General features: G+C 43.5%; 1 protein-coding gene across 1 annotated transcript in view; it reads right to left on the bottom strand.

The window, feature by feature from the left end:
- Window positions 1-25,789, bottom strand: part of LOC138666625 (uncharacterized) — a 119,158-nt gene that overhangs the window by 30,568 nt on the left and 62,801 nt on the right. Inside the window, 6 exon segments of the mRNA XM_069754821.1 lie at window positions 13,512-13,599; window positions 13,795-13,892; window positions 13,976-14,099; window positions 14,183-14,362; window positions 14,486-14,635; window positions 22,137-22,435. Of these exon segments, the coding sequence (XP_069610922.1) occupies window positions 13,512-13,599; window positions 13,795-13,892; window positions 13,976-14,099; window positions 14,183-14,362; window positions 14,486-14,635; window positions 22,137-22,435 (939 nt within the window).

Consider the following 25,789-nt stretch of genomic DNA (forward strand, 5'->3'; position numbering starts at 1 on the left):
CATGCGTTTTTGTTTGTTGCGTTGTGTGACGCATGCGTCTTTTTTGCCGCAAGCGTCGGACCAAGAAAACGCAACAAGTTGCATTTTTCTTGCATCCAAATTTCGGCAAAAAACGACGCATGCGTCGCAAAATGCAGCGTTTTTGCGTGCGTTTTGGCGCGTTTTTGCGTGCGTTGTCGCCGACGCAGCGGCGCACAACGCTAATGTGAACGTAGCCTTAGTCACCAAGTTGAGCTCTTCTGTTTTCACTTCTCTGTTGATGCCAGTAAGTCCATGTTTATCGTCAGCTCATGCAAATTAACGCACCGGCACCACTCACTCCGGCAGCGTCCCTGTGTCTCTGGAGCTTGGTTTTCACTTCCCAGCTTCAGAGATGTGCACTGCGCATGTCCGGAAGTTCAGAAGATGGCAACTGGTCATGTGCAGTGCGTCTCTGAAGCCAGGTGTAGGCTTCCCGGCTTCAGAGGCGCACACTGCGCACGTCCAGAAGATGTCTTCCAGTTATGCACAGTGGTAGTGTCTGAAGCTGGGAAGAGAATACCCGGCTTTAGAGACACAGGGACGCTGTCGGAATGAGTGGCGTGCATGCACAGATTTGCATGAGCAGCGATGTGGCAAGCTCGTGCAAATTATGTTATCACGCCTACAGGGGGTGTGATAACATGGAAAGAGGGCTGACTAGTTTGGGGAACTAACGCCCCATCAACTAGTCAAAGTCTTCATTAGCATAGGAAAAGCGAAGGTTATAAATACTTTTTTAAAGCATTTATTTAACTGAATTATGTTATACGGGGCTGGTTAGAGAGGGAATTTAATCACACATAGCTGAATGCTGCTGGATTGGAGGGCAAAGGGGACCTTTAAATTAATGCACACGTGCACAAATATATACATAAACAATGATTCAGCCCATTGCAATAATGAGTACATGCTGTAAACATTAAAAACATAGGGTGCTTAGCGTTTTTGTTTTTTTTTATAAAAGGGTGCAAAATAAACTAAACCATAGTTTTGGAGCAATTGTAGGGCTAGATTTGCATATGTCTTTTTCTATCGATTTATTTTTAATATAAGGGAATAGAAAAAGATAAGGTGTGGATACAAATATAGGAGTCCTTTATATTTCTTTACATGTGATGACAAAAAAAAGGAAACATTGTCTTCCGTCATGAGTTTACAAATATGGGGGGCACCAGGGGATCTGAAAAAGAATTTGCACCAATGTTCTCTGCAAGCCACGATTTCCAGCCCCATTATTTGGTTGATCACTTTTCTTATTATACATAAAATACGCTCTTCAACATTAGAATTGCAATACCAAGAAGGAAAAGTTGTGTAATTATGAATATCATAGGATCGATAATCATGTTACTAATATGCAAATTATGAAAAAATAAAAACAACATTTTTGAAATATCTCAATTTATTCAGTAGAGAGTAAGAGCACGAAGCAGAGAAATCCCTGCACTTACACTCCCTGGCTGCTAATGAGGCAATTAATGGTTGTCTGAGGAATATTCTACCAAGCCGAATGCACTTGGGCAAAGCATCAAGATCCGTGTCTGGCAGCTCATTTTGTACATGCCGACCACTGTCGTCCCAGATGTGTTTGAAAGGAGACACGTCTGGAGACACAACATGCCATGGTTGTAAGCAACATACAGCTTGGCATTGTGTTGAAAAGAACCGGTCCTGGAACACTTTAGAGAAATGACCGCACCTCTGCTTCTACAACCAAATCAATGTAACACTGAGCTGCTATTAATGTTAATTAATGTACCTGGAACCAGAACTAGAGAGTATGGGCTACCGTACATTTTTCCACCACACACCATTATCCCGGGAGTAGAACCGGTGTAATGTTCTCTTGTAAATGCCTTTTCATCGTGCTTTCCACGTGATCTTCATAGCAATCTCTGGCTATCATATATCTTGGAGACAAAGCGAGGCTCATTTCTGAAGAGGATAGATCTCCATTCCAGTCTCTATTGCCTTTTTGCCGTGAAACATGAAAGTTTTTGAGAGCATAGCAATGAGATCAATGGAACATATGAAGCTGAACATCTGTCTCGTAGCCCAATGTTGTGCAAACACCTTCTGATGGTTTGTCTAGATACTGATTGACCCTTAAAGGCTTGACATGTGACACCCATATTCACTTGCAGTACAGAATGCTATTCTTTTAAACTGGCAATCCGTCCATGCAGAAGTTTTCTTCTGTGCATCTCTTGCCGTTAGATCATTTTGTTGTTGGTCTCCCAACCATAGGTGTTTCCTTCTGATATATTTGTTGCCATGTTTGGAAATCACTAGAATGCTGATTTTGTTTCTACTTATATAAAAATGGTTTCCTAGCCAAAATAACAAAACAATTCAAGCATTTAAGGTTTTTTGTTGAAAAATGGTGACTATGAGGCTTCTACAACCTCTGTGTTGTACACCGTACATATAAAACGACTAAAAGATATCAGGAAAGTCAACGACTGAGCATGTCTGATGTCTCAGGTCTATACCTCTGATCTGTCTTCTATTGAACGATCTAAGTTGATTCATGGCCAAATCAAAGCTGAAAATTATGTAGGCCAATAAAGATTATACAGAAAAAAATATATATTTATGTACCTTGTTAGTCAGTAGATAGAAAAATATTGAAATTTGAGAGTCTTTAGTGGTTGATACCTTTTAATGGCTAACTGAAAAGATGATAAAAAATGGCAGCTTTCAAGACTACTCATCAAGCCTCATCAGGTCTCTTCATCAAGCATAGAATAACACAAAATCTCAAGAGTCACATATTTATACGCACAGGAATAATGCAATAGATAAGACAAGTGGCGTGAAGCGATACTATTAGTATGGGAAAGGGAGAAACAGTTGTAGCTGTAAATATTGATACCGATCATAAATAAGGAGTGTGAAAGCTTTATTATCCTGCGAATGAGGTCTGGTCCAAGGTTGTGATGCCCCCAAATGGTCTGAGGAGCACATTCCTTAGTTGATGTCTTTCTACATCTGGTCTCTGGTGGTGGAATTATTATCAATGCATCAGAAATTTCCACAATTTCTCTCACGTGTGCAACACTAAGGAAAACCTCAAAACCTGTTGGGGGCCATGAGGTTTGGAGTTTGGGAAAATACCGATCTAAACCTACTTGGAAGTAGATGCTTCATCTGTTGGTGTTGGGCCTTTCCATTTTTAAAAATATATATATACCGTATATACTCGATAACCTCACGAAAACTAAAAGAAGACCGACCAGAAACGTCCAAAATACTGTAAGAATAAAATATATAATTTTTATTGAATCAGTTTTTTTAAGAACAATGAGATCACAAGAGCTGTACATATAGTAAATAAAAAGTACTTAATTTATTGTATACTACTATAATAAAAATTATATATTTTATTCTTACAGTATTTTGGACGTTTCTGGTCGGTCTTCTTTTCGTTTTCGTGAGGTTATTGCTTGCATAACCGGCTGTCCTTTCAGGCATTTTTACCTCCTAGTACAATATATGAGTTATATATATATATACATATATATACGTACAATAAAGAATCTAAATAATAACTACTATAACTTTATTAGGAGGTATCCCTGATTCTTGTTAATTATTCGTATATACTCGAGTATAAGTCGACCCGAGTATAAGCCGAGACACCTAATTTGCCACTAAAAAACTGGCAAAACTTATTGACTCGAGTATAAGCCTAGGGTGGGAAATGCAGCAGCTCCTGGTAAAAGCACCAAAAAAAATACGCCCCATATAATGCTGCATAAAGGTTGATGATGGCCCCATAAGATGCTCCATAGAAAAATATGCCCCTTATAATGCTGCATAAAGGTTGATGATAGCCCCATAAGATGCTTCATAGAAAAATATGCTCCATATAATGCTCCATAAAGTTTGATGAAGGCCCCATAAGATGCTCCATAGAAAAATATGTCGAATATAATACCTCATAAAGGTTGATGATTGCTCCATAAAAAAAATATGCCCCATATAATGCTCCACAAAGGTTAATGATGGCCCGATAAGATGCTCCATAGAAAACTATGCCCCATATAATGCTCTATAAAGGTTGGTGATGGCCCCATATAATGCTGCATCATATCAGTGCAGTTTATGCTGATATGATTATATCCTATATTGCTGCTGCTGCAATAAAAAAAAATGACATACTCACCTCTCGTCACTGGCCCATGCTCCTCAGCGTCGCCGGCTCTCTGCAGTGACTGTCCAGGCAGAGGGCGGCGCGCACACTAACCACGTCATCGCGCCCTCTGACCTGAACGTCACAGCCAGAGGACGCAGAAGACACAGCACGGCGGTGGAACGGGGACAGGTGAATACCTCAAGTGCCAGGGTCCTGAGCAAGCGGAAGCACAGGCACCTTGGCCACCATAGCGTGCTGGTGTCCCTTCCTGTTCAGGACACCGGCACTTGTTCCAGTGCCAATGCCGACTGCCAGCCCTGTCAGCAGCCACCGGGAATACTTACCGAGGCTGCAGGGACCTCCGCACTGGGACCGTGACTCGTGTATAAGCCGAGGTGGGTCTTTTTCAGCCAAAATAGGGGGCTGAAAAACTCAGCTTATACACAAGTATATACGGTATGTATATGAAGAAATAGAGCCTTTTTTGTATTTTCCTTATTGCTGGTCGAGAACTGTTTGCACATGAGGTGGAAGGGCTTGTTACTCGTTATCTATGCTAATTACATAGTGTAAATCTTAAGCAAGTTTAATGGTCCTCTTTTCTGTACAATATTCCCTTGCAGACAAGAATGTAAACACGGAGCTTTATCTTGTTCTTTTCAACCATGTGAAAATCCTGATGACCTGTTACTACCTGTTCATGATTCTCCATATCACTGTAGCCTTTATAACAGATATACCTGTCTCATCAGAAGTCTGTTCTCCAATATGGTGGATTTATTCTACTTGGTATTCTGACAGTTGCCCATCTGTCCTTAAATCTGAGATTATACAGTAACATGTTTGAGTGACGTGAAGATTGTGACGTCACGTATGACGTTGCAATTAATGAAAGTTCATGGGGTCACCCCTTGATCTGATATGAAAAAATATAAGCCTGTTGAATTTTTGGGCTGCTTTCTTACAGCCAAATGTGCAGCTCCAAAGTCGTTAGCACATGGCAAGTAAGTTGCACAAATGGTTTCCTGTTTAATGATCATGTAATGCATCACCATAAAGCACCATAGTAATTTGGGAGAATTAATTAACATTGTATATTGTCTGTGACAGAAGTGCACAGTTGGCATCATGGTTCTGGAGTGTGCTCCATGCATTGTTGTACATCAATATAAATACCTTCACAGCCTATTGCCAATGTCAAAGTTAGCCAAGTCAATCGATTTCCGCCTGGAAACAAGGGTTCTCAAGACATATCAAACAGGTCAATCCGGTGAGCTACATTTCAACATATTTGTGTATTCCCAATTATTTTCATCCGTCTCACTAATTCTCAATTGTTTCTTCAGAAGTCCCTCTGTTACTTCAGAGCATTGCCATAAGAGATGTACCCAGTAGCATAGCTACCAGGGAAGGCAGAGGGGGGCGGTGGCCCCGGGCCCCGCGCTCTGAGGGAGCCCACCCGGAGCTACGCTATGTAACTGTATCGGCGAGCACATTGCACCGATACAGTTACATTCTGTGGCAGAGCAGGGAGAATCGACTTCCCTGCTCTGACACTCGGCCGCTATGGGGCCCCTGAGGAGGCGTGGGGGGCCGGTGGGTCAACTGTATCGCTGGGTCAACTGTATCGGCTGGATGTCGAAACAGCTAATCGCATTAATGAGAGAAGGAGCGTTACGCTCCCTCTCCCATCATCCCCCTGTCAGCGTCTGACATCACCGACACTGACAGCAGGCGCGATGATGTCAGTAATATGCAGGCTGCCTATGAGGCTGCATTATACTGTACTGGCTGCCTAATGGGGATGCATTATATTGTACTGTCTGCCTAATGGGGGTGCATTATAATGTACTGGCTGCCTATGGGGTGCATTATACTATGCAGGCTGCCTATGGGGGTGCATTATACTGTACAGGCTGCCTATGGGGGTGCATTATACTATGCAGGCTACCTATGGGGGTGCATTATACTGTACTGTCTGCCTATGGGGGTGCATTATACAATACTGGCTGCCTATGGGGGTGCATTATACTGTACTGGCTGCCTATGGGGGTGCATTATACTGTAGTGGCTGCCTATGGGGAGTGCATTATACTGTAGTGGCTGCCTATGGGGGTGCATTATACTGTACTGGCTGCCTATGGGAGTGCATTATACTGTACAGGCTGCCTATGGGGGTGCATTATACTGTACTGGCTGTCTATGGAGGTGCATTATACTATGCAGGCTTCCTATGGGGGTGCACTATACTGTACTGGCTGCCTATGGGGGTGCACTATACTGCACTGGCTGCCTAATAGGGATGCATTATACTGTACTGGCTGCCTAATGGGGGTGCATTATACTATACAGGCTGCCTATGGGGGTGCATTATACTATACTGGCTGCCTATGGGGGTGCATTATACTGTACTGGCTGCCTATGGGGGTGCATTATACTGTACTGGCTGCCTATGGGGGGTGCATTATACTGTACTGGCTGCCTATGGGGGTGCAATATACTGTACTGGTTGTCTATGGGGGTGCATTATACTATACAGGCTGCCTATGGGGAATGCATTATACTATCAAGGCCTATGGGGAGTGCATTATACTATATAGGCCTATGGGGAATGCATTATACAGGCCTATGGGGAATGCATTAAACTATACAGGCCTATGGGGAATGTATTATACTATATTAAGGACTATCTGGCACATTATACTATATGGAGGCTATCTAGGGGAATACAGTGAAGGGGCTATCACAGTCATGGGGCCATCAAGCAGTTTGGGGGCTACTAAGGGGTCAGTATACTGTGTGGGGGTACATTACAGTGAGGAGGTATCATGTTATGTATAAGAGAGCATTATACTGTGTATAGGGGAGCTGTACGGGGGGAGACTCAGGACATCATTAACCCCTTCCCGACCTGTGACACAGCGTATGCGTCATGAAAGTCGGTGCCAATCCGACCTGTGACGCATATGCTGTGTCACAGAAAGATCGCGTCCCTGCAGATCGGGTGAAAGGGTTAACTCCCATTTCACCCGATCTGCAGGGACAGGGGGAGTGGTAGTTTAGCCCAGGGGGGGTGGCTTCACCCCCCCGTGGCTATGATCGCTCTGATTGGCTGTTGAAAGTGAAACTGCCAATCAGAGCGATTTGTAATATTTCACCTAAAAAACTGGTGAAATATTACAATCCAGCCATGGCCGATGCTGCAATATCATCGGCCATGGCTGGAAATACTAATGTGCACCCACCCCACCCCACCGATCGCCCCCCCCAGCCCCCCGATCTGTGCAGCGCTCCCCTCCGTCCTGTGCTCCGCTCCCCCGTCCTCCTGCCCGCTCCCCCCGTGCTCCAATCACACCCCCCGTGCTCCAATGAAACCCCCCCGTGCTCCGATCCCCCCCCGTACAGCGATCCCCCCCCGTGCTCCGATCCACCCCCCTGCACAGCGATCCCCCACCCCGTGCTCCAATCCACCCGCACGCACACCGTTCCTCATCCGTGCTCCGACGCCCCCCACCCCATGCTCCGACGCCTCCCCCCCGTGCTCCGACGCCCCCCCCCATGCCCTGATCCCCCCCCCCCCTTATACTTACCGAGCCTGCCGGTGTCCGTCTTCTTTCCCGGGCGCCGCCATCTTCCAAAATGGCGGGCGCATGTGCAGTGCGCCCGCCGAATCTGCCGGCCGGCAGATTCGTTCCAGAGTGAATTTTGATCACTGAGATATAGCCTCTCAGTGATCAAAATAAAAAAAATAGTAAATGACCCCCCCCTTTGTCACCCCCATAGGTAGGCACAATAAAAAAAAATAATAATTTTTTTTTTCCACTAAGGTTGGGGTAAGAACTAGGGGTAGGGTTAGGGTTAGGGGTAGGGTTAGGGGTAGGGGTAGGGTTAGGGGTAGTGGTAGTGTTAGGGTTAGGGGTAGGGTTAGGGGTAGGGTTAGGGGTAGGGGTAGGGTTAGGGGTAGGGGTAGGGTTAGGGGTAGTGGTAGGGTTAGGGTTCGGGATGTGCACACGTATTGTGGTCCTCTGCGGATTTTTCCGCAGAGGATTTGATAAATCCGCAGTGCTAAACCGCTGTGGATTTACCGCGGTTTTTCTGCACATTTCACTGCAGTTTTACAACTGCGATTTTCTATTGGAGCAGTTGTAAAACCACTGCGGAATCCGCAGAAAGAAGTGACATGCTGCGGAATGTAAACCGCTGCGTTTCCGTGCAGTTTTTCCGCAGCATGTGTACAGCGATTTTTGTTTCCCATAGGTTTACATTGAACTGTAAACTCATGGGAAACTGCTGCGGATCCGCAGCGTTTTCCGCAGCGTGTGCACATACCTTTAGAATTAGGCTATGTGCACACGGTGCGGATTTGGCTGCGGATTCGCAGCAGTGTTCCATCAGATTTACAGTACCATGTAAACATATGGAAAACCTAATCCGCTGTGCCCATGGTGCGGAAAATACCGCGCGGAAACGCTGTGTTGTATTTTCCGCAGCATGTCAATTCTTTGTGCGGATTCCGCAGCGTTTTACACCTGTTCCTCAATAGGAATCCACAGGTGAAATCCGCACAAAAAACACTGGAAATCCGCGGTAAAATGGAGCTGAAAAATCTCATACGAATCCGCAACGTTGGCACATAGCCTTAGGGCTAGGGTTGGGTTGGAATTAGGGTTGTGGTTAGGGGTGTGTTGGGGTTAGGGTTGTGATTAGGGTTATGGCTACAGTTGGGATTAGGTTTAGGGGTGTGTTGGGGTTAGTGTTGGAGTTAGAATTGAGGGGTTTCCACTGTTTAGGCACATCAGGGGGTCTCCAAACGCAACATGGCGCCACCATTGATTCCAGCCAATCTTGTATTCAATAAGTCAAATGGTGCTCCCTCACTTCCGAGCCCCGACGTGTGCCCAAACAGTGGTTTACCCCCACATATGGGGTACAGCATACTCAGGACAAACTGCGCAACAATTACTGGGGTCAAATTTCTCCTGTTACCCTTGAGAAAATAAAAAATTGCTTGCTAAAACATCATTTTTGAGGAAAGAAAAATGATTTTTTATTTTCACGGCTCTGCGTTGTAAACGTCTGTGAAGCACTTGGGGGTTCAAAGTGCTCACCACATATCTAGATAAGTTCCTTGGGGGGTCTAGTTTCCAAAATGGGGTCACTTGTGGGGGGTTTCTACTGTTTAGGCACACCAGGGGCTCTGCAAACGCAATGTGACGTCCGCAGACCATTCCATCAAAGTCTGCATTTCAAAAGTCACTACTTCCCTTCTGAGCCCCGACGTGTGCCCAAACAGTGGTTTACCCCCACACATGGGGTATCGGCGTACTCAGGAGAAACTGGACAACAACTTTTGGGGTCCAATTTCTCCTGTAACCCTTGGGAAAATAAAAAATTCTGGGCTAAAAAATTATTTTTGAGGAAAGAAAACGTATTTATTATTTTCACGGCTCTGCGTTATAAGCTTCTGTAAAGCACTTGGGGGTTCAAAGTGCTCACCACATATCTAGATAAGTTCCTTGGGGGGTCTAGTTTCCAAAATGGGGTCACTTGTGGGGGGTTTCTACTGTTTAGGCACACCAGGGGCTCTGCAAACGCAATGTGACGTCCGCAGACCATTCCATCAAAGTCTGCATTTCAAAAGTCACTTCTTCCCTTCTGAGCCCCGACGTGTGCCCAAACAGTGGTTTACCCCCACACAAGGGGTATCAGCTTACTCAGGAGAAACTGGACAACAACTTTTGGGGTCCAATTTCCCCTGTAACCCTTGGGAAAATAAAAAATTCTGGGCTAAAAAATTATTTTTGAGGAAAGAAAACGTATTTATTATTTTCACGGCTCTGCGTTATAAACTTCTGTGAAGCACTTGGGGGTTGAAAGTGCTCACCACATATCTAGATAATTTCATTTCGGGGTCTAGTTTCCGAAATGGGGTGACTTGTGGGGGGTTTCTACTGTTTAGTCACATCAGGGGCTCTGCAAACGCAACGTGACGCCCGTAGAGCATTCCATCAAAGTCTGTATTTCAAAACGTCACTACTTCACTTCCGAGCCCCGGCAAGTGCCCAAATAGTAGTTTACCCCCACATATGGGGTATCACCGTACTCAGGAGAAACTGGACAACAAATATTGGGGTCAAATTTCTCCTGTTACCCTTGGGAAAATAAAAAATTGCGGGCTAAAAAATCATTTTTGAGAAAAGAAATTTTTTATTTTATTTTCATGGCTCTGCGTTATAAACTTCTGTGAAGCACTTGAGGGTTCAAAGTGCTCACCACACATCTAGATTAGTTCCTTTGGGGGTCTAATTTCCAAAATGGGGTCATTTGTGGGGGATCTCCAATGTTTAGGCACACAGGGGCTCTCCAAACGCAACATGGTGTCCGCTAATGATTGGAGTTAATTTTCCATTTAAAAAGCCAAATGGCGTGCCTTCCCTTCTGAGCCCTGCCGTGCGCCCAAACAGTGGTTTACCCCCACATATGGGGTATCTGCGTACTCAGGACAAACTGGACAACAACATTTGTGGTCCAATTTCTCCTATTACCATTGGCAAAATAGGAAATTCCAGGCTAAAAAATCATTTTTGAGAAAAGAAAAATTATTTTTTATTTTCATGGCTCTGCATTATAAACTTCTGTGAAGCACCTGGGGGTTTAAAGTGCTCACTAGGCATCTATATAAGTTCCTTGGGGGGTCCAGTTTCCAAAATGGGGTCACTTGTGGGGGAGCTCCAATGCATAGGCACACAGGGGCTCTCCAAACGCGACATGGTGTCCGCTAACAATTGGAGCTAATTTTCCATTCAAAAAGTCAAAAGGCGCGCCTTCCCTTCCGAGCCCTGCCGTGTGCCCAAACAGTGGTTTACCCCCACATATGAGGTATCGGCGTACTCGGGAGAAATTGCTCAACAAATTTTAGAATCCATTTTATCCTGTTGTCCATGTGAAAATGAAAAAATTGAGGCTAAAATAATTTTTTTGTGAAAAAAAAGTACTTTTTCATTTTTACGGATCAATTTGTGAAGCACCTGGGGGTTTAAAGTGCTCACTATGCATCTAGATAAGTTCCTTGGGGCGTCTAGTTTCCAAAATGGGGTCACTTGTGGGGGAGCTCCAATTTTTAGGCACACGGGGGCTCTTCAAACGTGACATGGTGTCCGCTAAAGAGGGGAGCCAATTTTTCATTCAAAAAGTCAAATGGCGCTCCTTCCCTTCCAAGCCCTGCCGTGCGCCCAAACAGTGGTTTACCCCCACATATGAGGTATCGGTGTACTCAGGATAAATTGGACAACAACTTTCGTGGTTCAGTTTCTCTTTTTACCATTCGGAAAATAAAAAAATTGTTGCTGAAAGATCATTTTTGTGACTAAAAAGTTAAATGTTCATTTTTTCCTTTCATGTTGCTTCTGCTGCTGTGAAGCACCTAAAGGGTTAATAAACTTCTTGAATGTGGTTTTGAGTACCTTGAGGGGTGCAGTTTTTAGAATGGTGTCACTTTTGGGTATTTTCAGCCATATAGACCCCTCAAACTGACTTCAAATGTGAGGTGGTCCCTAAAAAAAATGGTTTTGTAAATTTCGTTGTAAAAATGAGAAATCGCTGGTCAAATTTTAACCCTTATAACTTCCTAGCAAAAAAAAATTTTGTTTCCAAAATTGTGCTGATGTAAAGTAGACGTGTGGGAAATGTTATTTATTAACTATTTTGTGTCACATAACTCTCTGGTTTAACAGAATAAAAATTCAAAATGTGAAAATTGCAAAATTTTCAAAATTTTCGCCAAATTTCCGTTTTTATCACAAATAAACACAGAATTTATTGACCTAAATTTACCACTAACATGAAGCCCAATATGTCACGAAAAAACAATCTCAGAACCGCTAGGATCCGTTGAAGCGTTCCCGAGTTATTACCTCATAAAGGGACACTGGTCAGAATTGCAAAAAACGGCAAGGTCTTTAAGGTCAAAATAGGCTGGGTCATGAAGGGGTTAAATGTCAAGTGGGCACTTCTTGTTATAGTGGAACTCAGGTTACTGTGACTATCAAAGGGGCACACAGGGCAATATTACTTTCTAGGTAGGGAGCAAAATGTGGGCACTGATTTCTAGGGCACGTGCGCCCTGGATTACTATATTCTAGAGAGTTGCTTTAGAATTTAGAGGGCACAGAGAACCACACAGCAGGTGCAGTAATAGGGACACATGTGGCAGCAGCACTGGGGTACCAGTAGGATGAAGAGTTTGTGCAGGTTGGGAATAGATGGTGACGTGCTGAAAATATGAGAAGTTAAATGTGTCTTTGTTGTAATTTCTGCAGATGAGTTCTGGGTGGAAGAAGTTGTGTCGGTCTGGGCCAGATGGATATGACTAGAAAAGTGAACAACTCCATCAGAAAGAACGTCAGCGGTAAGTCACCATCTGTAACTGTACTTTGATCTGTTATATGTTCTGTAGGGCTGGTATCCACCACTGACCATATCAATGTTTGTCTTTGTATAGAGATTATTTTTAGCAACAGTGCTGTCTTCTGCTGAGGTTCTCCTCCACTTTTAGGGTGCGTCACCCAGTTGTAATCAAGGTTACCTGGTTAGGGGCCCACTCAGAAACTTCGCCTCCTGAACCAAAACCTTAGGTAGGCCTCTGGATGTACCACAAGTTTTTAATACATTGTGAAAAAAAAATCTCCATGTCAATTTTGACCAATGACATTTTTCCCCAAAAAATGTTTTGTGTGTTTGTACAGCTCTGGCAAAAAATTAAGAGACCAATGCAAAATGTTCAGTTTGTCTGTATAGGTAAATTTTTGAGTAAAGTGTAAATTGTTCTTTCATTCTATAAGCAATACATTTTGTATTTTTTTTCTGACAAATAAAAATGGTCAAAATTTAAAAAAAAACACTGCTTTCAGACCTCAAATAATGCAAAGAAAACAAATTCATACTCATTTAAAAACAACAATACTAATGTTTTAACTCAGGAAGAGTTCAGAAATCAATATTTTGTGGAATAACCATGATTTTTAATCACAGCTTTCATGTGTCTTGGCATGCTTTTCACCAGTCTTTCACAATGCGCAAAAATCTAAGCAGTTCTTATTTGTTTGATGGCTTGTGACTATCCATCATTCTCTTTATTACATTCCAGAGATTTTCAATGTGGTTCAGGTCTGGAGATTGGGCTGCTCATGACAGGGTTTTGATGTGGTGGTCTCTTAAGTTTTGCCAGAGCTGTATTACAGATTATTTTTACAGTAAATTCCATGAATATACATTAAACAATTCACCACAATATTGGAGTAGCCAGTGAATGAGTAGAAAATATGACTCCTCTCTACGTTTTGCTACTACTCACCTAGACGGAAATCTGTAGAAATCTCCCTCCACGGCTCATCAGCCCTCACATACGTCTCTGTAGTATTAATATTAGTCAGATATTTACCCTGAAACAAATTTAAAAGTAACAGACAGAAGGAGAAGTCACATCTATGATCAGCTCTAATCCTGCCATCTCCATCGTTCTCATTACACAAGTATAAAACATATAATACTGGTGGATAAAACAAGACTGAACACAAGATCTTCACAGCTGCCTACACATCACAGGGGAGATCTCATGACACCTTCTCTCCATCTACCTGATGATCCTGAGGAACATTGGGGTTTTCTTGTTTACAGTTCTGTGGAAGAAGAGGATGGGGACATCTCTCTGGTGTTGTCATCTTACTGGATAGAACTTGAGGAAACACATACAGGGACTGAATTCATTCTCTACATACAGATAATTATAGGCCGTGTGTATTTAGTCCTGTCTATTACCTGGTGATGTGAGGGGCTGGGGAACCTCCATCATGACGTCCTTGTACAGATCTTTGTGTCCTTCTAAATACTCCCACTCCTCCATGGAGAAATAGATGGTGACATCCTGACACCTTATAGGAACCTGACAAACACAATGATACCGTCATCCCCATGATCCCTTCATAGTGTTACGGTATAATGTCCCACCATTCCCAGCAGTGTCACCTCTCCCGTCAGCAGCTCCATTATCTTATAGGTAAGTTCTAGGATCTTCTGGTCATTGATGTCCTCAAGTATCAGGGGGTGAGATGGAGGTCCTGTGATTGGGCTCAGAGGTCTTCCCCATCCCTCAAACACAGGGGCCTGACAGCGCTCACTAGAGGTCTTCTTCATTACTGTGTAATCCTGGTTAAGGAGAGACACATTATTAAATCTCACTACAGACATTTGCAGAGTCCTCACCTCTCCAGTTCTGTCCATCTGTTATAGATAAGAATAATTTAATTTGAAATCATCAGAATCTCTCACCTCTCCAGTAAGCCAGAAGAGAATCTCGAGGGTGAGGTGTAATATCCTCTCTGTCATATTGTCCCTGTCACTATTCATCCTTGACAGGTCAATCAGTAAAATTCTCTTATATAAAAGATCTCCACCAGGAGGATCCGATGTTGTAGAGACCTGAATGGAGAGATGACGATGTAACATCATAAAAAACCCATGTAATAATGCAATTACTAGAAATAATAAGGAGAAATATATAAAGAGATCTACCTGAACTGTTACCAATATTGGAAGCTAAAGAGGAAGGATTGACACTGAAAACGAGGCAAGTGTCTCACTTTTATAAACAGACAGTTAAGCCATTATCTCAGGTGTTTTCATAATTTTCATAACCAGCAGAGGGAAAGCCGATGGCTGGTGGCCAATGTTTTTAGCCTGGGAAGGGGGTAATACCCATGGAGCTTCCTAGAGTATTAACCCCTCTGTGACCTTAGACGTACTATCCCGTCGAGGTGCCCTGGGCTTATCTGACCCTGGACGGGATAGTACGTCATAGCCGATCGGCCGCGCTCACGGGGGGAGCGCGGCCGATCGCGGCCGGGTGTCAGCTGCTTATCGCAGCTGACATCCGGCACTATGTGCCAGGAGCGGTCACGGACCGCCCCCGGCACATTAACCCCTGGCACACCGCGATCAAAGATGATCGCGATGTGCCGGCGGTACAGGGAAGCACCGCGCAGGGAGGGGGCTCCCTGCGGGCTTCCCTGAGCCCCCCGCAGCAACGCGATGTGATCGCGTTGCTGCGAGGGTCTCCTCACCTCCCTCCCTGCTCGAGCCCCGGATCCAAGATGGCCGCGGATCCGGGTCCTGCAGGGAGGGAGGTGGCTTCACAGAGCCTGCTCAGAGCAGGCACTGTGAAGCAGCCTGCACTCCTATCAGATCAGTGATCTGACAGAGTGCTGTGCAAACTGTCAGATCACTGATCTGTGATGTCCCCCCCTGGGACAAAGTAAAAAAGTAAAAAAAAAAATTTCCAAATGTGTAAAAAAAATAAAAAAAAATATTCCAAAATAATGAAAAAAAAAAAAAAATATTATTCCCATAAATACATTTCTTCATCTAAATAAAAAAAAAAAACCAATAAAAGTACACATATTTAGTATCGCCGCGTCCGTAACGGCCCGACCTATAAAACTGGCCCACTAGTTAACCCCTTCAGTAAACACCGTAAGAAAAAAAAAAAAAAAACGAGGCAAAAAACAACGCTTTATTATCATACCGCCGAACAAAAAGTGGAATAACACGCGATCAAAAGGACAGATATAAATAACCATGGTACCGCTGAAAGCGTCATATTGTCCCGCAAAAAAAGAGCCGCCATACAGCATCATCAGCAAAAAAATAAAAAAGTTATAGTCCTGAGAATAAAGCGATGCAAAAATAATTATTTTTTCTGTAAAATAGTTTTTATCGTATAAAAGCACCAAACCATAAAAAAATGATATAAATGAGGTATCGCTGTAATCGTACTGACCCGAAGAATAAAACTGATTTATCAATTTTACCAAACGCGGAACGGTATAAACGCCTCCCCCAATAGAAATTCATGAATAGCTGGCTTTTGGTCATTCTTCCTCACAAAAATCGGAATAAAAAGCGATAAAAAAATGTCACGTGCCCAAAAATGTTTTCAATAAAAACGTCAACTCGTCCCGCAAAAAACAAGACCTCACATGACTCTGTGGACCAAAATATGGAAAAATTATAGCTCTCAAAATGTGGTATTGCAAAAAATATTTTTTGCAATAAAAAGGGTCTTTCAGTGTGTGACGGCTGCCAATCATAAAAATCCGCTAAAAAACTCGCTATAAAAGTAAATCAAACCCCCCTTCATCACCCCCTTAGTTAGGGAAAAATAAAAAAAAATGTATTTATTTCCATTTTCCCATTAGGGCTAGGGTTAGGGCTAGGGTTAGGGCTAGGGCTAGGGTTAGGGCTAGGGTTAGGGCTAGGGTTAGGGCTAGGGTTAGGGTTAGGGCTAGGGTTAGGGCTAGGGTTAGGGCTAGGGTTAGGGCTAGGGTTAGGGCTAGGGCTAGGGCTAGGGTTAGGGCTAGGGTTAGGGCTAGGGTTAGGGCTAGGGTTAGGGCTAGGGTTAGGGTTAGGGCTAGGGTTAGGGCTAGGATTAGGGTTAGGGTTAGGGTTGGGGCTACAGTTAGGGTTGGGGCTAAAGTTAGGGTTAGGGTTTAGATTACATTTACAGTTGGGAATAGGGTTGGGATTAGGGTTAGGGGTGTGTCAGGGTTAGAGGTGTGGTTAGGGTTACCGTTGGAATTAGGGTTAGGGGTGTGTTTAGATTAGGGTTTCAGTTATAATTGGGGGGTTTCCACTGTTTCGGCACATCAGGGGCTCTCCAAACACGACATGGCGTCCGATCTCAATTCCAGCCAATTCTGCGTTGAAAAAGTAAAACAGTGCTCCTTCCCTTCCGAGCTCTCCTGTGTGCCCAAACAGGGGTTTACCCCAACATATGGGGTATCAGCGTACTCAGGACAAATTGGACAACAACTTTTGTGGACCAATTTCTCCTGTTACCCTTGGGAAAATACAAAACTGGGGGCTAAAAAATAATTTTTGTGGGAAAACAAAAAGATTTTTTATTTTCACGGCTCTGCGTTATAAACTGTAGTGAAACACTTGGGGGTTCAAAGTTCTCACAACACATCTAGATAAGTTCATTGAGGGGTCTAGTTTCCAATATGGGGTCACTTGTGGGGGGTTTCTACTGTTTAGGTACATTAGGGGCTCTGCAAACGCAATGTGACGCCTGCAGACCAATCCATCTAAGTCTGCATTCCAAATGATGCTCCTTCCCTTCCGAGCCCTCCCATGCGCCCAAACGGTGGTTCCCCCCCACATATCGGGTATCAGCGTACTCAGGACAAATTGGACAACAACTTTTGTGGACCAATTTCTCCTGTTACCCTTGGGAAAATACAAAACTGGGGGCTAAAAAATAATTTTTGTGGGAAAACAAAAAGATTTTTTATTTTCACGGCTCTGCGTTATAAACTGTAGTGAAACACTTGGGGGTTCAAAGTTCTCACAACACATCTAGATAAGTTCATTGAGGGGTCTAGTTTCCAATATGGGGTCACTTGTGGGGGGTTTCTACTGTTTAGGTACATTAGGGGCTCTGCAAACGCAATGTGACGCCTGCAGACCAATCCATCTAAGTCTGCATTCCAAATGATGCTCCTTCCCTTCCGAGCCCTCCCATGCGCCCAAACGGTGGTTCCCCCCCACATATCGGGTATCAGCGTACTCAGGACAAATTGGACAACAACATTTAGGGTCCAATTTCTCCTGCTAACCTTGGAAAAATACAAAACTGGGGGCTAAAATATAATTTTTGTGGAAAAAAAAATATTTTTTATTTGCATGGCTCTGCGTTATAAACTGTAGTGAAATACTTGGGGGTTCAAAGCTCTCACAACACATCAAGATGAGTTCCTTAGGGGGTCTACTTTCCAAAATGGTGTCACTTGTGGGGGGTTTCTACTGTTTAGGTACATTAGGGGCTCTGCAAACGCAATGTGACGCCTGCAGACCATTCCATCTAAGTCTGCATTCCAAATGGCGCTCCTTCCCTTCCGAACCCTCCCATGCGCCCAAACGGTGGTTCCCCCCCACATATGGGGTATCAGCGTACTCAGGACAAATTGGACAACAACTTTTGTGGTCCAATTTCTCCTCTTACCCTAGGGAAAATACAAAACTGGGGGCTAAAAAATAATTTTTGTGGGAAAAAAATTTTGTTTTATTTTTATGGCTCTGCATTATAAACTTCTGTGAAGCCCTTGGTGGGTCAAAGTGCTCACCACACATCCAGATAAGTTCCTTAGGGGGTCTACTTTCCAAAATGGTGTCACTTGTGGGGGGTTTCAATGTTTAGGCACATCAGTGGCTCTCCAAACGCAACATGGCGTCCCATCTCAATTCCTGTCAATTTTGCATTGAAAAGTCAAACGGCGCTCCTTCCCTTCCGAGCTCTCCCATGCGCCCAAACAGTGGTTTACTGCCACATATGGGGTATCAGCGTACTCGGGACAAATTGGACAACAACTTTTGAGGTCCAATTTCTTCTCTTACCCTTGGAAAAATAAAAAATTGGGGGCAAAAATATAATTTTTGTGAAAAAATATGATTTTTTATTTTTACGGTTCTGCATTATAAACTTCTGTGAAGCACTTGGTGGGTCAAAGTGCTCACCACACCTCTAGATAAGTTCCTTAGGGGGTCTACTTTCCAAAATGGTGTCACTTGTGGGGGGTTTCAATGTTTAGGCACATCAGTGGCTCTCCAAACGCAACATGGCGTCCCATCTCAATTTCTGTCAATTTTGCATTGAAAAGTCAAACTGCGCTCCTTCCCTTCCGAGCTCTCCCATGCGCCCAAACAGTGGTTTACTGCCACATATGGGGTATCAGCGTACTCAGGACAAATTGGACAACAACTTTTGAGGTCCAATTTCTTCTCTTACCCTTGGAAAAATAAAAAATTGGGGGCAAAAATATAATTTTTGTGAAAAAATATGATTTTTTATTTTTACGGTTCTGCATTATAAACTTCTGTGAAGCACTTGGTGGGTCAAAGTGCTCACCACACATCCAGATAAGTTCCTTAGGGGGTCTACTTTCCAAAATGGTGTCACTTGTGGGGGGTTTCAATGTTTAGGCACATCAGTGGCTCTCCAAACGCAACATGGCGTCCCATCTCAATTCCTGTCAATTTTGCATTGAAAAGTCAAATAGCGCTCCTTCCCTTCCGAGCTCTCCCATGCGCCCAAACAGTGGTTTACTGCCACATATGGGGTATCAGCGTACTCAGGACAAATTGGACAACAACTTTTTGGGTCCAATTTCTCCTGTTACCCTTGATAAAATAAAACAAATTGGAGCTGAAGTAAATTTTTTGTGTAAAAAAGTTAAATGTTCATTTTTATTTAAACATTCCAAAAATTCCTATTAAACACCTGAAGGGTTAATAAACTTCTTGAATGTGGTTTTGAGCACCTTGAGGGGTGCAGTTTTTAGAATGGTGTCACACTTGGGCATTTTCTATCATATAGACCCCTCAAAATGACTTCAAATGAGACGTGGTCCCTAAAAAAAAATGGTGTTGTAAAAATGAGAAATTGCTGGTCAACTTTTAACCCTTATAACTCCCTAACAAAAAAAAAAATTGGTTCCAAAATTATGCTGATGTAAAGGAGACATGTGGGAAATGTTACTTATTAAGTATTTTGTGTGACATATCTCTGTGATTTAATTGCATAAAAATTCAAAGTTTGAAAATTGCGAAATTTTCAAAATTTTCGCCAAATTTCCGTTTTTTTCACAAATAAACGCAGGTACTATCAAAGAAATTTTACCACTATCATGAAGTACAATATGTCACGAGAAAACAATGTCAGAATCACCAGGATCCGTTGAAGCGTTTCGGAGTTATAACCTCATAAAGGGACAGTGGTCAGAATTGTAAAAATTGGCCTGGTCATTAACGTGCAAACCACCCTTGGGGGTAAAGGGGTTAATATCCGCTTACAACTGTATACTTAGCCTTTACTGGCTGCTAAAATGGGGACCCTAAAAAAAATGACATAGGATCCTCCTATAATTAATAACCAGCAAAGGCTACGCAGACAGCTGCGAATTGATATTAACAGCTTAGGAAGGGGCCATGGATACTGCCTCCCCCAGGCTAAAAACATCAGCTGTCAACCGTCCCAGAAGAGGCGCATCTCTAAGATGCACCAATTCTGGCTCTTCCCACTTGCCCTGTAGCGGTGGCAAGTGGGGTGATAGTTGGGGGTTGATGTCACCTTTGTATTGTCAGGTGACATCAAGTCCTGAGGTTAGTAATGGAGAGGCTTCTATAGGACACCCCCATTACTAACCCCATAGTCACATTGTATGAAAACACAGACATCCAGAATAAAGTCCATTAAAATTGAAAGAATGACACAGACTCCTTTAATAATCTTAATTAAACCATACTTACGATCTCGCCCATTCCACCGACGCCCTTGTCATCTGCAAAAGAATTTAAAATAAAAAACAACAATATTCCTCACGTTACCACAGAGATGCTGCTAATCTATTTGTCCCACGACAGGTCTAGCTCTGCTACATCTAGATGGCAGGCAGCATGGTTGCATGATGTGACCATACAGTCTGTCATCTAGCAGACACTGAGCACCGTCTGCCCAGAGACTCCCTGTGAAATCCTATTCCCTGTTTGAGGGCATCGCGAGCGTGAGAAAGTTCTCCTGCTCCTGATGCCGTCAGACAGGTCCTGCAAGTTCACAGTCAATGAACTCATTTCACCATTCTGACATCAATGCAGGCTGCCATGAGAGGTGGCGAGTTCTCCTTCAATGGAAGTCTTGAAAGAGAGGCTTGACATACATCTGTCTGGGATGATTTATTGAATCCTGCATTGAGCAGGGGGTTCCCACAGATCACCCTGAAGGTCCCTTCCAACTCTACCATTCTATGAATCTAAGTGTTTTTTTCAGTCGCATGGTGACCTGTGGCTTCTTTTCCAAAACCTTCTCTGTTCCACAACACAATTACTCTATAGGCGATTGACAATGGTTCGTGATTAAACTGGCTCTGGAGGAGTGGTGCTTCCTGCTTGAAGGAGCTATGCATCCATTGGTTATATACACTGACAACAATAATCTAGCGTATCTGCAATCCACACAGCGACTTAACCCATGACAAGCCAGATGGTCTCTATTCTTCTCCCGCTTTAACTTCACAATCCATTTTTGGCCAGCAGATAAGAATGTCAAAGGACGCTCCTTAGATCAGTGTTTCTCAACTCCAGTCCTCAAGACCCCACAAAAGGTCATGTTTTCAGGATTTCGTTAGTATTGCATAGGCGATGGAATTAATGCTTGAGCAGGTGATGAAATTATCACCTGTGCAATACTAAGGAAATCCTGAAAACATGACCTGTTGGTGGGGAAAGGAGTTGAGAAACACTGCTCTAGATCCTTCCAGTCTTCCGATCAGGAGGAGCTCCAACACATCATTGAGCCGTCCAAAATTTTTACAGTCGCTCCGTTGGATTTGTCTGTTTGGCTCCCTTCCGGAAAGACCTACATGGCTGAACTAGATAGGAAGCGGATTCTTCTGTGTCACTCGTCTAAGGTGGCTGGCCATGCTAATCAGAAGAAAATGTCTCTCCTCATCTCACGACATTATTGGTGGCTGACCCAGCACAAGTATATTGCGGATTTCATCAGTACCTGTCCCATTTGTGCCCAGAACAAAACCCTGAAACAGCTTCCTACTGGTCAACTTCTTCCTTAGTCCAAATCATCTGTTCCCTAGCAGCATATTGCAATGGATTTTATCAGCAATCTTCCACTATCGGCTTGGTACACCATTATCTTGGGGTTTGTGGATCTTTCTGGAAGATAGCCCACTTAACTCCACTGTCAGGTCTCCCATCTGCTCCAGTGCTTGCAGAGAAGTTCATTCTACATATTTTCCACCTCAATAGTATTCCTCTCTTTATCGCCTCGGATAGAGGAGCCCAGTTTTCTTCTCACTTCTGGAGGACCACCTACAAATTACTTAATGTCACTCTAGATTTCTCTTCGGCCTACCACCCTCAATCCAATGGCCTGGTAGAGCGAGTCAATCAGATCCTGACCAACTTCCTGCGGCACTTCGACAATGCCCACCACAGTGATTGGTCCGAACACCTGCTGTGGGCTAAATTCTAGTACAACAACCATGTGAGTGAATCTTTTGCCAAATCTCCATTTTTTGTGATCTACGGTCAACATCCCAATATTCCGTTCCCTGCTTCCACTACCTCCGATATTCTTTCTACTGAATCCTTCCCTCATCAATGATTTTTCTAGGATTTGGCAGTACACCAAGTCCTTATTATTGAAGTCCTCTGAACAAATAAAAAGACACGCAGACGAGAGACGTCTGGATCTGTGTCTGTTTCATCCTGGGGACAAGTGTTGTGAATTCAGCTTTTGGGCTCCCTCCGGTGGTTGTAGAGGGTAATGCAGTTGTGCCTGGACTGCAGGAGTGGACAGGTGTATCTACTAATTGCAAAACTGACTGGGGTATATAGCTTTGCTGGATCCTTTAGTCAGTGCCAGTTGTCCATTGTTCTTTAAGGATTCACTTCCGTGCTGGTCTCTCCAGTTTGCTGTGTTTTTCTACAAAGATAAGTCCTGGCTTTGTTTTTGCTGTCCACCTGCAGTGGACCTTATAGTTCTGTGCATTTTCATGTTTTTGTCTTGTCCAGCTTGGTCTGTGAAGGATTTTTTGCAGCCTAGCTATTTCTCTGGAGATGCAGATATACCCCCCATGTCTTTAGTCAGATGTGGTGATCCGTATTTTCTGCGGTGGATATTTTCTAGTGTTTTTATACTGACCGCATAGTACTCTGTTCTATTCTTTTTTTAGCTAGTATGGCCTCCTATGCTAAAATCTGATTTCATATCTGCGTATGTTATTTCCCTCTCCTCTCACAGTCAATATTTGTGGGGGGCTATCTATCCTTTGGGGATTTTCTCTGAGGCAAGATAGGTTTCCTGTTTCTGTCTTTAGAGGTAGTTAGATCTTAGGCTGTGCCGAGGGGTCTAGGGAGTGTTAGGTACCCCCCACGGCTACTTCTAGTTGCGCTGCTAGGTTCAGGGATTGCGGTCAGTACAGGGACCACCTTCTCCAGAGTACGTCTCATGCTGCTCCAAGGCCACCAGATCATAACAGACAAGGCCTGGCTGTCGACTAAGTCCACATCAAGGTACCCTCCTATAAACTGGGCCCTCGCTTCATTGGTCTGTTCGAGGTTCTGAAACAGATTAATCCAGTAGCCTACAAGCCCAAACTCCCGGCCTCTTTAAGGATCCCCAATTCTTTTCATTTGTTTCTCCTCAAGCCTGCAATCCTTAGTCCTTTTTTAAAAACATCTTGGTGCCACTCCTGCTCCAGTCAGCACTGAAGACGTTTTTGAGGCAGACTACATGCTCGCCACCATGAGGGTAAGAGGAAAGACCATTTCTGTAGTGCTTTTCAAAGGATTTGGCTCTGAAGATAGGTCCTTGGAGCCCAGGGAGAATATCCATGTCCCTCTCCTCCTGGAGAAATTTATTGTGGGCTTGAAAAAGAGGGGGCGTAAAGGGGCGTCCCTGCACATTGCACCTCTCCCCCGCCAGGGATGCCAACTAACTCACTGCTGTGACCCACTTATGGCTTCTGCATCTCCTTCCTGCTCTGCTGCCGCCCGGGATACACGCACTGGGTTCTACCACCCAGTCGGTTACACACTCATCACCAATTACAGATCTCAAAATAAGGGAAACACAAACCAATTTTTTTTTTTTACAAATGTCAGAAATGTTTTCACTACTTTATTAATAATAATAATAATAATAATATTATTATTATTATTAATAATCTATGCATGTTTGGTATAGCTGTAACCATACTGACATGAAGAACTATTCACTTGTTCACTGTGCAAGTAGCCCATGTGTTTTTGGTTTTATAATTGTTCTCTTGTTTCTACAAGACTGAGGAGTCCACCACTCCTCTGTGGGTCATTTGGATTGTAGCTGTTCCATCCTGCATGTTCTACATGGATATTTTCTCTCTGCACCCTGCTCATACAGGTGCTATACTGTTGTGAATTCTGTGGTCAAGCTCCCTCCTGTGGTCATGAGTGGTACTTCGGCTGGTTCTGTCTATGAGCTTCCTCTGGTGGATGTGAGTGGGGCTGCGGCCTCTGAGTTTCCTTACTCAGGTGACGAGGTTAAGTCGTTAGGTGCTGCTCTATTTAACTCCACCTAGTTCTTTGTTCCTGGCCTCCAGTCAATGTTCCAGTATTGGTCTAGCTCTCTCCTGGATCGTTCTTGTGGCCTGTCTGCCCTGCATAAGCTAAGTTTTGCTTGTGTTACTTTTGTTTGCTATATTTTCTGTCCAGCTTTCTATATTGGTTTTTCTTGCTTGCTGGAAGCTCTGAGACGCAGAGGGAGCACCTCCGTACCGTTAGTCGGTGCGGAGGGTCTTTTTGCCCCCTCTGCGTGGTTGTTCGTAGGTTTTTGTGCTGACCGCAAAGCTATCTTTCCTATCCTCGGTCTATTCAGTAAGTCGGGCCTCACTTTGCTAAAATCTATTTCATCTCTGTGTTTGTATTTTCATCTTACTCACAGTCATTATATGTGGGGGGCTGCCTTTTCCTTTGGGGAATTTCTCTGAGGCAAGGTAGGCTTATTTTTCTATCTTCAGGGCTAGCTAGTTTCTCAGGCTGTTCCCGAGGCGCCTAGGTTTTTGTTAGGAGCGCTCCACGGCTACCTCTAGTGTGGTTTGATAGGATTAGGGATTGCGGTCAGCAGAGTTTCCATGTCTCAGAGCTCGTCCTATGTTAGTAACTATCAGGTCACTTGTGTGCTCTTAACCACTAGGTCCATTGTGGTTCTGAATCACCTGTTCATAACACTATACAAATGATCAGGTTTTTAAATACATCAGATAGGGATTATATACATTAGATAGGACTGCTCTATTATGGGTATACCTTGGCGATTGGTGGAGCAGCTTAACATACTTTTTTTTTGCAAAAAAACGTATTAACTAAATACCCTGTATTTTTTCATTTTTTGACTAGCACTTGCTTTTTTACTGTGACTTTTTTACAACAGAGTATTTTTTTACCTCTCTGTGCGCTTTTGTGTCTTCAAGTTCTTTGGTGGTGTGAACAGGTTTCTACAGACTTGTTCACTGTGCAAGTAGCCCATGTGTTTTTGGTTTTATAATTGTTCTCTTGTTTCTACAAGACTGTGGAGTCCACCACTCCTCTGTGGGTCATTTGCATTGTAGCTGTTCCATTCTGCATGTTCTACATGGATATTTTCTCTCGGAACCATGCTCATACAGGTACTATACAGATGATCTGGTTTTTACATACATGAGATATGGATTATATACATTAGATAGGACTGCTCTATTATGGGTATACCTTGGTGATTGGTGGAGCAGCTTAACATACTTTTTTTGCAAAAAAAAACCGTATTAACTAAATACCCTGTATTTTTTCATTTTTTGACTAGCACTTGCTTTTTTACTGTGACTTTTTTACAACAGAGTATTTTTTGACCTCTCTGTGCACTTTTGTGTCTTCAAGCTCTTTGGTGGTGTGAACAGGTTTCTACAGACTTGTTCACTGTGCAAGTAGCCCATGTGTTTTTGGTTTGACATGAAGAAATATGTTGCTCGGTCGTTTTTTAGATCACAA

The sequence above is a fragment of the Ranitomeya imitator genome, chromosome 2 (genome assembly GCF_032444005.1).
Source record: "Ranitomeya imitator isolate aRanImi1 chromosome 2, aRanImi1.pri, whole genome shotgun sequence".
NCBI classification, from domain to species: domain Eukaryota; kingdom Metazoa; phylum Chordata; class Amphibia; order Anura; family Dendrobatidae; genus Ranitomeya; species Ranitomeya imitator.